Genomic DNA, 13227 nt, shown 5'->3' on the forward strand with positions numbered 1-13227 from the left:
AAAGGCTAGTTCTCATGTTGCTCAAAAACATTTGACCGCAACATTTTGTTTTCTTAAAATCAAGTGTTCTATAAATTTTGTTAATTAAATATACCATTGCTGTTTTCTAAAGGCATAAAAGGCCAAATAATCACATTTCACATACTTTATTCAAACTTTTCTTTAAATATAGAAATTATTGCCCTACAGAAAACATATTTTAGTTATCAAGTATGGCCCAAAATAATTTTCTGTGTGGGGGAAACAAAGAGTCGTAAGAGTTAGCAAATGATTCCACAATGCTTTGTGCTACGCCCCTGCTAATGTATCGTATTGACCCAAATATAAGCTGCGCCCGCAAAGTTCGGCGGCTTGGGTGAGGTTTGGGAGCATTGGACAGGACGGGCGCCGTTGCCCCTCGCTCCCAGGCTGCTTTCTGGGGGGGGGGAGCCGTGTTGCTTCGCTGGTGGTCTCGCCCCCCTTCCCCTTTCTCTCATCTGATGTAGGCTTCGAGCGGTGGGCGGCCTGCGCACTGTTGCTCCACACTCCTGGGCTGCTTCCTGAGGGGGGGGGGAGCCGTGCCATTTTGCCGGTGGCATAAAGTCACAAATATAAGCCACACTTTAACTTTTCACAATCAGAATTTGGGGAAAATGTGTGGCTTATATTCAGGCCAATACAGTATGTTGGGGGTAGGGGAAGCATTACTAAACAATAACACTATGAATAATTAGCTGCCCATTGTGAAAATACTAATGAATATTCAACTTTGGGCTGAGGAAAATACCTTGCCCAATGGCAATAACTGTACTGAACAAAAATAGTATCGTATATTAAAAAGGTAAAGGGACCCCTGACCATTATGTCCAGTCGTGGATGACTCTGGGGTTGTGGCGCTCATCTCGATTTATTGGCAAGGGAGCCAACGTACAGCTTCCTGGTCATGTGGCCAGCATGACTAAGCCACTTCTGGCAAACCAGAGCAGCACACGGAAACGCCGTTTACCTTCCCACCGGAGCGGTACCTATTTATCTACTTGCACTTTCGAAGTGCTTTCAAACTGCAAGGTGGGCAGGAGCTGGGACCGAGCAACGGGAGCTCACCCTGTCACGGGGATTCGAACCGCTGACCATCTGATGAGATATTATCTAACCAGATATTATGTATTACAGTGGTTTTAGACATTACATACACTCTTGATAGAGAAATGTGAAGGGTGCAGGAAAATTCAAGAAAAAAATTACGTATAGTATCGTACATTACACATAATTTTTTCTTGAATTCTCTTGCACCCTACAAATTTCTTTATCAAGAGTGTATGTAATGTCTAAAACCACTGTAATACATAATATCTGGTTACTACAGAGTTGTTGCACCAGCCATGGAAATTATGTCATTACATGTACACAATAATCACATTCTATTTATATAAGGTGATAATGTGTGAAGGATAGCTCAGCTGGTCAAGCATGAGACTAAAAGATTCCTGCATTGCAAGGGGGCTGGACTAGACAACCCTTGTGGAATGATACACAAAAGGGAGAAAGTGGTCCATGGTATCTATAGATTTCCCAAGCGCATCGCTGTATCAAAACTCCAGCAGCTAACGAGATATTAAGTGCTTTGCTTTAAAACTTTATGATGACGCTCTCCTAAGTGCAACAATCCATCTTCAGCATTTCAGCTAAAGACAAAGTTGATACTAATGCTGTGTACACATTACTGCTTACACTGGCTCCAGCACACCTCCCACCGCTGGTCTTTGAAGTCAAGTGCACATGCTGTTGGCCACAATGCAGATGTATTTCCTGGAAAATACTTCTGGTCAATGTTCTGTGCCTCAAACGAGCTTCCATCCGCTTGGAACACAGAAGCTGCAGTTAGGCTGAGGTGTGTGCATTTCAGGAAGCTGCGGCACATGCGCTGATGACAACACATGTGTGTCAGCTTCAGTGTATTGGCACCCTGTTCCCTTTGTAGTGTGAACAGTAGCATAAATAAGAGGCTTTAAACATGGGTCAGAGGGGACACCTTGCTGTGTACATAGCCTAAGATCCTGTAAGTTATGTGGCAGAGTCAGTTTTAAAATACTAAAGATTTTTTAAACTATCAATTATGCTTGTTTCGTAGAACACAGGGAGAAAGCTTGGAAGCAATTTCAAGGAGATGCTTTCAATTTTTTTTTTTTTTTAAAACATACAAATGTGAAGTGCTGCAAGACATTCTGAAGGATCTTGTTTGGTGTTTCCTTCAGCAGTTTTGTTTCCTTGGCAGTTATTTTCTTCGATGGGTCGTATGGCTGTTCCACAAATACACATTTCCTCTATAAGTGTCCTTTTCTCTCCTCTGCTTATGCTAATTTCCCCAACCTCTTTCCTCCAGATCCCATTCATTATTTTCTCAGTGCAGTTATTTGGGGTATTATGTGCCCAAAGGAGAAGATTCCGATGGTTGTTAGGTCCTTCTGGGATCTCTCTTAGTAAAGAAGGCGGCAGTTAAATATGCAACACTAAGGGATAGTTGTTTAAGCAAATAATAATCCTTTCATGTTTTGAGTTTAGATCAGTAGCAAGGAAACAGAGAGGAACTATTTTGCTATCAACTGAGGAAATCTGTGTTGGAGAGAAATCATTTTCCTATTTATAGTTCACCCTTTCAGAACACCCTTTTTTAAGCCTTTGAAATAAACCTGTTCAAATTGCATGCTACGTCTTTGGCTGCAATCCTACACACATTTACATGGGTGGGCAAAATGAGACTTATTTCCAAGAAAATATGCAAGAGATTGTGTTATTAATTTAATATTGCACCTATGGAATGTATTCTACGGCTTACTAATGGAAAGACCCTTGGAAAAGGAAAGATTAAATTCAGGAAGTTATCAATACTATAAGCCTTTGTGATTCATAACCTAAGCATTCTCTTATTTTTATTCTGAACTACGTGTCTTTTAGTCCTTAACTGTTTTAATTATCAGTTCTTATTCATCAATTATCTGTGTTTAATCTCGTACTCTATTCACGTTTTATCCTATGCTTGTTTCTTTGTTCTTATTTGCTTTAACAATTACCTGTTTAAATCCTAACTGCTATTTTACTCATATGTTTCTCTTATGCTGGTCTGTGACTGTAATAAAATTTGTTCATTCATTCATATTCTGAACTTATTTTCAAGGAAATAATTTTACTCAAGTTCTGCATGTAAATCTCTTTATCACTAGAATGTCATTATGATAATTAATTTCAACACAGGAGGAACAATATCTAACAGGTAACATAGAATTACAGATTCACATCCATTTTGAGATTATTTGTCATCTCAGGAAACTATATCATATAGCAGTGAATAAACTTCTGTGACATATAATATAGATATGTTGGGGTGGGGTGGGATTGTGAAAGTCTGTCCCCCACCACCCACCCCTGGTTTCAAGAGATTTATTCTAGCTAAAGCACGCTGAACTTCTCAGGATCTCTTCCTTCATATAACTTTGTGCTGAACGTTAAATTGAGCATTAAGTCAATAAAAGGGGTGTTACTGTGGCTGGGGAAAGACTAGCTTGGGGTTCAGAGTTTTTCCATCCCTCTTGCATCCTCACCACTGTGTGTAACTCCCGGGATCCCTGGATGGTGATGCTGGAAAGTGGTCAGTCTTGGTGAAGAATCCTGGGGAGATGTAGTGCTAAACAAAGGCTTTTCGGGTTTCTTCATTGTAGGAGAAGACATATCTGCAGTGACGACACGACATAATAGATATGTTAGCCCAGAGATCACATAGCACCATTCTTATTTATCAGTCACCCACCACATGAAGGGACTCCGAGCAATGTTTAAAAATAAAAAGAATACAGCATCATATAAGATAAAAACAGAAGAACATCGCATTATATTAAAAGCCGTAGAGTGACCTAAATAAAACCCAATGAAACAGCAGTAAAAACTTCAGCAATGAAAATGTACTATTAGTGAGCAGAAAAATCATATTAATTCATCAAACATCTGAGAAAAGTGTTAAGTTTTTGCCTGGAACAAATGCAGTGTTAATGATGGCACCGGGCAGACTTTACTGGGGTGAGCCTGCCACAAAAGCGGGGGTTATAAACCTCAAGTGGTTCTACTCCACTGACAAAGCCCATTTTGAGATGAGCCCAGACCCCCAGCAAATTTCAGTCTGGTTTGCAATAGGATGAATCCACTGACTGCCCCTTTCCTAAAATTAACCTTGGGGGGGTGTTGAGGGGGGACTTAAGCCATTCATATCCATTGCCGCTGTGGCCCTGAAAACCAAAATTTTCAGTTTATCCTTGTTCAGTACACCCAAACAGGAAGAATGGATAGCACCACTCCCAAGGTTCCTGGCAGTAACAGAAGTTTCTAAGTATGCTCAGAATCCTTCATTGTTGCTGGAAACACTTCAGTCTTAAAAAATGATCCTGCAATCACTCGCCGCCTCTGTAAACTGAGCCGATTTGGGGGGGGGGGAGAGAAGGCAGACTGATTATGGAGAACTTGAGGCTGGGGGCTGGCAGAAACTTGCCGAAGACTCAAGCGTCTTTTCCAGTTCTCTGTAAGGGCGCTTCCAGAATGTTGAACTTTGGTGTGAATCTTTCACACAATTGGGTAGATGCCAACACATGCCATTTGCAGAATAAGAGTGCACCTTCATAGCCCACAGCAAAGATAAGTGGTGTGTTCATTGAGATAAAGCAACTTCCAGCACAATCCAGACTTTTTGTGGCAAGAAAAGTAGAGCATAACAACCACTCAACAACAACAGCGTGTAACCTCCACAATTTTGCAAAAACGAATCCGAATGCCTGCTTAATATACGATTCATCTGGAAGTGACCTCAGAAAACTCTTGGAAAGACTCCAAGAATTTTCTGAGAAATCTTAGAAATGTGAAGCAAATGAACAGGAAGCAAGCTGGAGGAACCCTTCCCATGATTAGTTTTCAGAGACCGCCTACCCATCCACTTGCTGGGAGTAGACAGAAAAGTAGACACACAAATGTTTTTGAGTGTAGTTTGAAGTGTGTCTCCAATATCATTCCAGAAAAAACACCTGCACGTATCAAAAGATATAGAGGAAAACCTCTATAAAAAGCCATATTACAAACTAAGTATTCATTTGCCTTGTGTAAATTTTAAGGAGTTGTGGATTAAGAGAACATGGGGCTCTTTTTCAGCCTAACTGACTTCTCCAAGCTGATGTGAGCATAATGGCCCTGAAATACTTGGAAGAGTGAGACAAAATGAATATTCATTGTAATGTATAACTGAAATCAGTATCTAATAACATAAACTTGCATCTACAAGAGTTGTAAATAGCAGGACCCTTCTTCTTTGGTTAGCACCTTTTCGTTTTGCTAGACAACAACATCCTTTCTACTCCAGCACAAAGGCCATTATAAACATTCGCTTCATAAAATTAAATAAATATTTGCTTTTGGCAAGGTGACTTTTTCATACTTATATAATCTCAGCGCTAAGAAGACATTCCGTTAAAATGGTCTGCGATGGGGGTGATTCAAGCTCCACACCCAGCTGCCACCTTGAGGGCAAAAAGCACAAAAATGGTAGCCTCCCTAGATTACTGTAAATCTTGCTTTTTGCATGTACTCTACTTGGCGCTGCCCTCGCTGTTGACTCAGAAGCTGTAGTTATGGCAAAATGCAGTGGCCAGGTTAGCGAGTTAGCCAGCTGGAATCGTATTACTGCAATTCCACGGGATTTGCAATGGACTTCCAGGCCCAATTCAACACGCTGATGTTCTTCAGAACATAAGAAGAGCCTGCTGGATTGGGTCAATGGCCCATCTGGTCCAACATCCTTTTCTCACAGTGGCCAACCAGATGTTGTTTATACTGTTGATGTACGAAGCTCTATGCAACCTGAGACCCAGATATCTGAAGGAAAACTTGCCCAGCTGTTAAGTTCTGAAGGATGTCCCAAATCCAAGTATAGACCATTAGGAGAACAGGTTTTCTTGGTGCCTCAAATGTGGAATGCCCTCCTCACTGAAGATTGAGGCATCTACAATGTTATTCTTTCCGTAGGCTCAAGACTTATTCTTTTCACCAAGTCTTTAAGTACTGAGATATTACACAACCAGCCGCAGCATTTGTTCAATTTACAATTTTTATTTCAGCACTGGTTTTATCAACTAATGTTCTGTAAATTACATTTTTTGCAGTATCTTTTCAATGCTCTGTTAAAATGTAACAATCCATTCTTCTACATCTTCGGTTTAATATATATATTGATAATACGGAATAACTGAAAAAGAATATGCAACAGGACTTTGTCAAGGAGACTAGAGAATGGGAACCACATATATATCTCCTTCATTTTGGGTGGTGGAGAGATAAACAATTAATGCTTCTCTACAGGATTTTAGGGACGCGGGTGGCGCTGTGGGTAAATCCTTAGCGCCTAGGGCTTGCCGATCGCATGGTCAGTGGTTTGAATCCCCGCGGCGGGGTGAGCTCCCGTCTTTCGGTCCCAGCTCCTGCCCACCTAGCAGTTCGAAAGCACCTCTAAGTGCAAGTAGATAAATAGGTACCGCTTTCTAGCGGGAAGGTAAATGGCGTTTCCGTGTGCTGCACTGGTGCAGGCTCGCCAGAGCAGCTTCGTCATGCTGGCCACGTGACCCGGAAGTGTCTCTGGACAGCGCTGGCTCCCGGCCCCTTAAGTGAGATGGGTGCACAACCCTAGAGTCGGACACGACTGGCCTGTATGGGCAGGGGTACCTTTACCTTTACAGGATTTTAAGTGCTGGCATCTCTAGCTGACACCAGTTAGAAATGAACATTATGCTAATACAACACAAGATCATAACATCCATAGATGTCTCTGAATAAAACTGGTGTGAGTTGGTTGTGGAATTATACGGAGGTATGGCTAGATTAAAAGCTTGGAAGTTATTCTTGCATAATACTATAAAGGTAAAGAATATGCATGTCTGGACCGCGTTATGTTATAAATTTAAAACACTAGCACATCAAAGAGATAAAGGCTTATGCAAATTGGGGGGGGGGAGAACATTAGATCAACTCATCTCCCAACAAGGTAATTCCATCTACAAAGGAAGGCAAGAGAGAGAGAGTTGCTGTGAAGCATAATGTATGTAGCCAGCTCAACGGCAGCTTGCACAAATGGCGCTCCAGATGTATATCTGCTCAAGTCAGCCCAAGGCAACTATTTTGATCAATTCTAATGTGATAAAATGCTGCGGGGAAGGAGTGCAGAAATGTGTTTACGTCAGACTTTAATTAAACTGTTGTTTGCTTCCAAAGAACCTTAGGAAACACTAATGAGACATGAGTTTCAGCAATTTCCTCATCAAAAGCACAGGCCCTCTGCCTCTGCACAGAGCTGTCTGCCATCCCAGGAGCTCCCTCGATAAATGTCACATGTCGCCCCAATCAGTGAGCCACCTGTTAATGGAACATTCCTGGAGTCAACTTGTGAGAGAGGCAGAGTTCAAGGATCCACCTGCCTGCATTGGACACCTGCTCGGCTTTCACAGTCAGCAACAAAACATGTTCACTTTCCCATGAATCTACAGGAGGAGAGCCACCAAGGAATAGGGGCACAGGCTCAGAATAAATAGTTTTGCATCTACTGCAGCTAGCCCGGTTTCATTCCCAAATCCACCTCCATTTAGTCGCAGCTTCAAGCTACTTAATTAAATGAAATCTTTCTCTGCGAGGAGCACTATATTGAAGCCAAAGAACAATAAGCAGAAGGACTATAGATAGGAGTTATTCCACAAGCATTTGTGCAAGAGTTCAAAGTGCTGTAATAGGCACACCCTATCACGGTTCTTCTGTTTCCTCTTGCATAAAAGGATGTGCATGGTCTTATGCAATCAGAACATCATCTATCGATTTATTTTCACTTTTTTGTGCAATTCTCAAGTAGTGCAAAAGTAATACTTAAAAAACAACAACACGTGTTACACCTTCTGCAAATGGACCCAACTATTTCAGGCAATGCCAGGCAATGCCAGCCTAACTGAAATATTTATTCCTTTTCAGTCTTCCCTAATTTAAGCAGGAAGGGAGCATTCATCTTTACACCTTTTACACCTAAGAAAACTCTTTAAAAGGGGGGAAAAGCAGATTAGTATCTGACTCTAAATACATAAAAAACAACCCCTTGCTGACTTAAAACTCCAAGCACAGGTCGTTACAAATTGGGTTGTATTTTAGCATTTTCAGGTGCTGGATAAAGCACTGGTGAGTTGCCAGCAGATTATTTTCCCTATGAACAGTAAAAGACGTCATCTTCATATATGTTTAGGAAAGAGATGGACTACCTTACTTTGATGTAAGTTTGTTAGTACAGAGTACAGAGCTTATACATGGGCAGGAAAGTTACTTTGCCCAAACTGGGAGACAGGTTTGGATTCAAAATTGTCCCTTAATTCCCTCCTCACTCCCCGCATATAAGCTGCACTTGGAGAAACAATCATGATGCAGGCAAAGCTGACCTCAATAACCATCCACTAAAAAGGAGCATTATGATCCATTACCAAAGTATGGTAAAAGGTAAAGGACCCCTGGACAGTTAACTCCAGTTAAAGGCTACTGCAGGGTTGTTGCGCTCATCTTGCTTTCAGGCCGAGGGAGCTGGCGTTTGCCCACAGACAGCTTTCCAGGTCATGTGGCCAGCATGACTAAACTGCTTCTGGCACAACAGAACACTGTGATGGAAGCCCGAGTGCATGGAAGCACCGTTTACCTTCCCGCCACAGTGGTACCTATTTATCTACTTGCACTGGTGTGCTTTCAAACTGCTAGGTTGGCAGGAACTGGGACAGAGCAACGGGAGCTCACCACGTCATGGGGATTCGAACTGCCGACCTTCCAATGAGCAAGCCCAAGAGGCTCAGTGGTTTAGACCACAGCACCACACAGTGCACACAGGTGTAATACAGTTCCAAGAGATCTTTGAATTACACAGGCCTTCACTTGGGCAGCCTCCTCATCCTGTCTGTCATGATGATGAGCTCTTTCTTAATGTTCTCCAAAAATTGGAAGGATCAATATGCTGGAGAATATACGTATAATACAACTGTACTAGCAAGATCACTCTGTAATGTTAAGAACACCCAATTACAAAATCCTACCTAAAACTAACAACAGGCTATTAGATTTATACACTACAGAAAAATGTTGTGGATTACATCATCTAGGTCATTTCTTCAGATAATTTCATAACCAACAGAGACAGAACTTTAAAAGCAAAAAGCAAAGCCTTGGTGGCTGTGAGGAAATTTAATTGTAAAAGCCAAACATATTGCACTTGATACTGGCTAATATGTTGTTTGTCCATTAAGAACTGGTGTATCACTGAGGTTCATAATGCCTCTAGGGTAAAAAAAAAACTAAACAAAAAAGCTACTGAGTGCAGTGTATTAGTATTAAGAATCTAAGAAATATTGGTCTACAGCACAAATCAATCAAGTAAGATCAGTATTTTTTAGTCCTGGTGTTAGCCAGTTTGAAAAACTACTAACAGCAGAATACAGCCCTATGGAGTTATACAGGACTTACTCCCAAGTAAGTGTGTATTGGATTGCTGTTGAATTTTCCATTTTAGGAGATCCCTTTGAAGAACTGAAATGAATTTTAAAGCAGCACATTTAGACCCAGCTTGAAATCCAGTACAATTAAGGACATTTAAGGCTACTAAAAACTATGGGCTCGTATGTAGATTGGGGCCACAATGTTCTGTTAGCATTTTTAAAAAAATTATATTCATAGGGTTTTTTAAAAAAACAATCTGGGTCAACATGTTTGAATTGTCGGAAACTGTAGCAGTTGTCGGAAACTGTGGATATTATAGCAACAGACATACAGGAGAAAGAGAAAAGGAGAAAAGACCAGATTTAAACTTAAGCATGCTTATATTATTGCAATCAATTTTAATTTCATACATCAGGATAACATTTCCCCCTTGGGAATAAACATATGACTGCCCTGATCAAGTCATGGCTCAATACCGTCTTCAGTGTCTGCGAATTGCTGTATTTACTCGAATGTAATGCACCACCAAATCTAACACGCACCCTAATTTTCGCGACGTTAATGAGGCCCAAAAAGATGTGCATTACATGTGAGTAAATATGGTAGTAAGTATTACAGTATCAAGATATAAATTTATGTTCAGAAACTGAGTGACAAATGTAGGGCAATTTTTTAATTATTATTTTTTGCAGCAATTTTTTTACTTGCCTACAAATTAGCATCCCCCTATGGCTGCTTTCAAGTGATGCTGAGGGAGGGATATTTATTGCTTTCCTCCCATGCTGCTTCCTAATCTAAGTCTATGACAGGAAATATGCAGTTAAAAATCCCTTAGCTTAAAAATCCCTAAAAATCACAGGATACTCTGATAACAGATCTCCCATGTCATATCTAGTTTGGTCCTCAGGTGACATAACGGACAAATACCTCTGGCTGGGACCCTAGAAAGCCATTGTTGAACTGAGTATTAGGCTATTATCAGTACTGTTTTTCTAGAAAAAGACGTGCCAGAACTCTCCACGAACTCTTCCCTTATTCTTTTATAATGGCAATGGCGCCCACCTGAGAGGGGCCGGAACTGAGTTCCAGTGAGATCTGGCTGAAAAAAAGTCCTGGCTATTATAATAATTATTATTGCTGCTGCTGTTGTTAGTTAAATTTATATACTGCCCTTCATCAGAAGATCTCAGGGTGGTTGATTGTAGGTTTGACTTTAAAGCAGCAGCTTTTGCGATCAGATAATTTGAGATATTGTATTTTGAGGAGGGGACACGGGTGGCGCTGTGGGTTAAACCACAGAGCCTAGGACTTGCTGATCAGAAGGTCGGTGGCTCGAAGCCCCGCGAAGGGGTGAGCTCCCGTTGCTCGGTCCCTGCTCCTGCCCACCTAGCAGTTCGAAAGCATGTCAAAGTGCAAGTAGAGAAATAGGTACCACTCCAGCAGGAAGGTAAACAGTGTTTCTGTGCACTTCTCTTGTTCGCCAGAAGCAGCTTAGTCATGCTGGCCACATGACCCGGAAGCAGTACGCCAGCTCCCTCAGCCAATAAAGCGAGATGAGCGCTGCAACCCCAGAGTAAAGGAGAGACGGGGAAAGTATTTACAGTGCTTTGCTTCTGAATCCAATGAACTGGGAGGAGGAGGAAAATTGCATTCCCAAAGCTCTCCAGGGGCAACAGACATTGCTGAGGATGATCAGAAGTGTCCATTGCCTTAAATTCAAAGCAGCAGGAAAACAGTTAATGCCTACCTGTGCCTTTTTCCTTTTTCCCCCTCCAAATGAGGTTTCTATCTGGATAACTAGCTACTGACCTGGTTATCTGATATGAACATATTTTTGAACTATATTCCAGCAACATGGAACCTCTTACACGGGTTTGTTGAAAGTATTTTACCCTTTTCTTTAGTTGGGGGGATGAGGGGGAAGGCTCCTGCAACGGCTTACAAATATCCGTAATAAGACAATTCCTGCACTCAGGCTTACCATTTAAAAAGACGCAACACAAAAGGAAAAGGGATTGGGATGGAAAGGTAACTCAGACACCGGTTCTTACATACAGAGCTCTTGTAACAACTAGTCTCCTAGTATTGGGCGAACTGACCTTCCAAGAAAATCAACGACCAGAATATCTTACGGCCCTACCTGGTTGGTTGTTTTTTTTAGCATGAGGTATACGGAAGGCATCCACCTGTCAGGTCATGATTACAAAGACTCTCATGTGCAAACTCTGCAATGGACAAATGATTTGGAATGCTTTGTATACAGTACTTATTATGGATCTTTTCCCTCTCTATCCCTTCTGTTATCCCCTGCTCTGTTTTGTTTTATGTTGTAAACAAAATAGAAAAAAACACACAATCAAGTTACGGGAAGATTTTTCTTAAAAAATAGACAACAACGCTACTTCCAGCCCTCCCAGCATATACCTGCTCCTTTGCAGGGATTTGTCTTAGGAAAGCAAGAACTGATAGTAAGAACTTGAAATAAAAACACAATAAAGGCTGGTGTGTAATGCATGTATACATTTATTAGGATATATTGTAAGATGTTAAATATTTACAACAGTACAACAAATTGCTACTGGAATATAGATATATAACTCTCTTAAAAGAAGCTTTTGGTCATGCTTTCCTTAGGACAGAATACACAGTTAACACAATCAAATGGGCATCCTGTAAAGGAACCCTTACTGAATAAATGCATTTTCCAGGTAAAGAATGTTTCTCCAGGGGAGAAAAAACAGGGCCTAACCTTCAGTGTGTGCCTTAGGAGTTGCATTTTTCTGTCCTGTGTAGGTGAGCAGCTGGCCTAGCTGTCCAGTTATGGTTTTCAGCTCCTGAACAGCACTACGTACCTCCCCTTTTAATTCTCTAAGTTCTGAAATTAAGATTTCCATTTTAGAAAAACCATGAGACGGGGGTCTAATAAGGAAAGGCCCATCAGGAGATGGCCCCATATTTAAAGGAATTCCAGGGAAAGCAAGTCCAGAAGATGGGGAGATAGCAAAAGATGGCAGAGGTCCAGGAGGAGGATATTCTGCAGAAGATACTTGTTCCTCGTCATAAGGAAGTCCGGCAGGGGGAAGGTGAAGAACAGGCGAAGGGGATCCAAGAGCTTCTGTTTTAATGGAAAGCTGGGGTTGTACTAGTTTGCTGTTGCTGAACGCAGGAGAACCATAGGAAAGTGAGCATGATGAAGAAACTGTAAAATTAAAATGTATTTAATTGTACACCCTAATGTACAATTTCAAATAAATCTTTATATCTGTATTCAGTGCTCTAGGAACACACCATAACATCCTATTACTTTCCACGCCTGAGTAAATATGTTGTCTTAGTCTAACGTTAAGAATGAGTTTAACTGCTGTTGAGCCGTGCAACAGAAACTGCTGCTGTTTTCCCAGGGACAAATTTTATTATTATATATATATATAGGGTATGAGGGCTTCTTCTTAACCCATGCCAGTTCTTTTCATAGAGTCCTTTCATGGCAAATGTTCTTGCATCCTGTTGCATTTTAAATTATCCCCCTTTCTAAGCAAGATCCTCTTCCCATCAAAGGGATTTTAAAAAAAAAAAAAAGAAAGAAAGAGGAGAGGGGAATTCCTTCATTTCCCACGGTAAGCAATATCAACTATCATTTCATTACTTCATAAAACTGGATAAGGATGGAAAGGAAATGCCGTATTGCATACCAATTGCAACCATGGAATGACT

General features: G+C 41.1%; 1 protein-coding gene and 1 long non-coding RNA gene across 18 annotated transcripts in view; one reads left to right on the forward strand and one right to left on the reverse strand.

The window, feature by feature from the left end:
* LOC309332595 overlaps window positions 1–13227 on the forward strand; it is a 417968-nt gene that overhangs the window by 109694 nt on the left and 295047 nt on the right. The window lies entirely within an intron of this gene.
* Window positions 1–13227, reverse strand: part of NFIB (nuclear factor I B) — a 296978-nt gene that overhangs the window by 46046 nt on the left and 237705 nt on the right. For 16 of the 17 annotated variants that reach the window (XR_014152063.1, XM_081845173.1, XM_081845180.1 and 13 more), the window contains exon 7: window positions 3579–3707. Coding sequence is in view for 16 of the 17 variants with exons in the window: in XM_081845173.1 (XP_081701299.1) it covers window positions 3579–3707 (129 nt within the window). In the remaining variant the exon portion in view is untranslated. Of the gene's footprint in view, window positions 1–3578; window positions 3708–12049; window positions 12713–13227 lie in introns of those variants that run through there. The other variant, XM_081845174.1, reaches the window with a different exon arrangement.

This window comes from Podarcis erhardii, assembly GCF_964252035.2.
Source record: "Podarcis erhardii genome assembly, chromosome: 17".
NCBI lineage: Eukaryota > Metazoa > Chordata > Lepidosauria > Squamata > Lacertidae > Podarcis > Podarcis erhardii.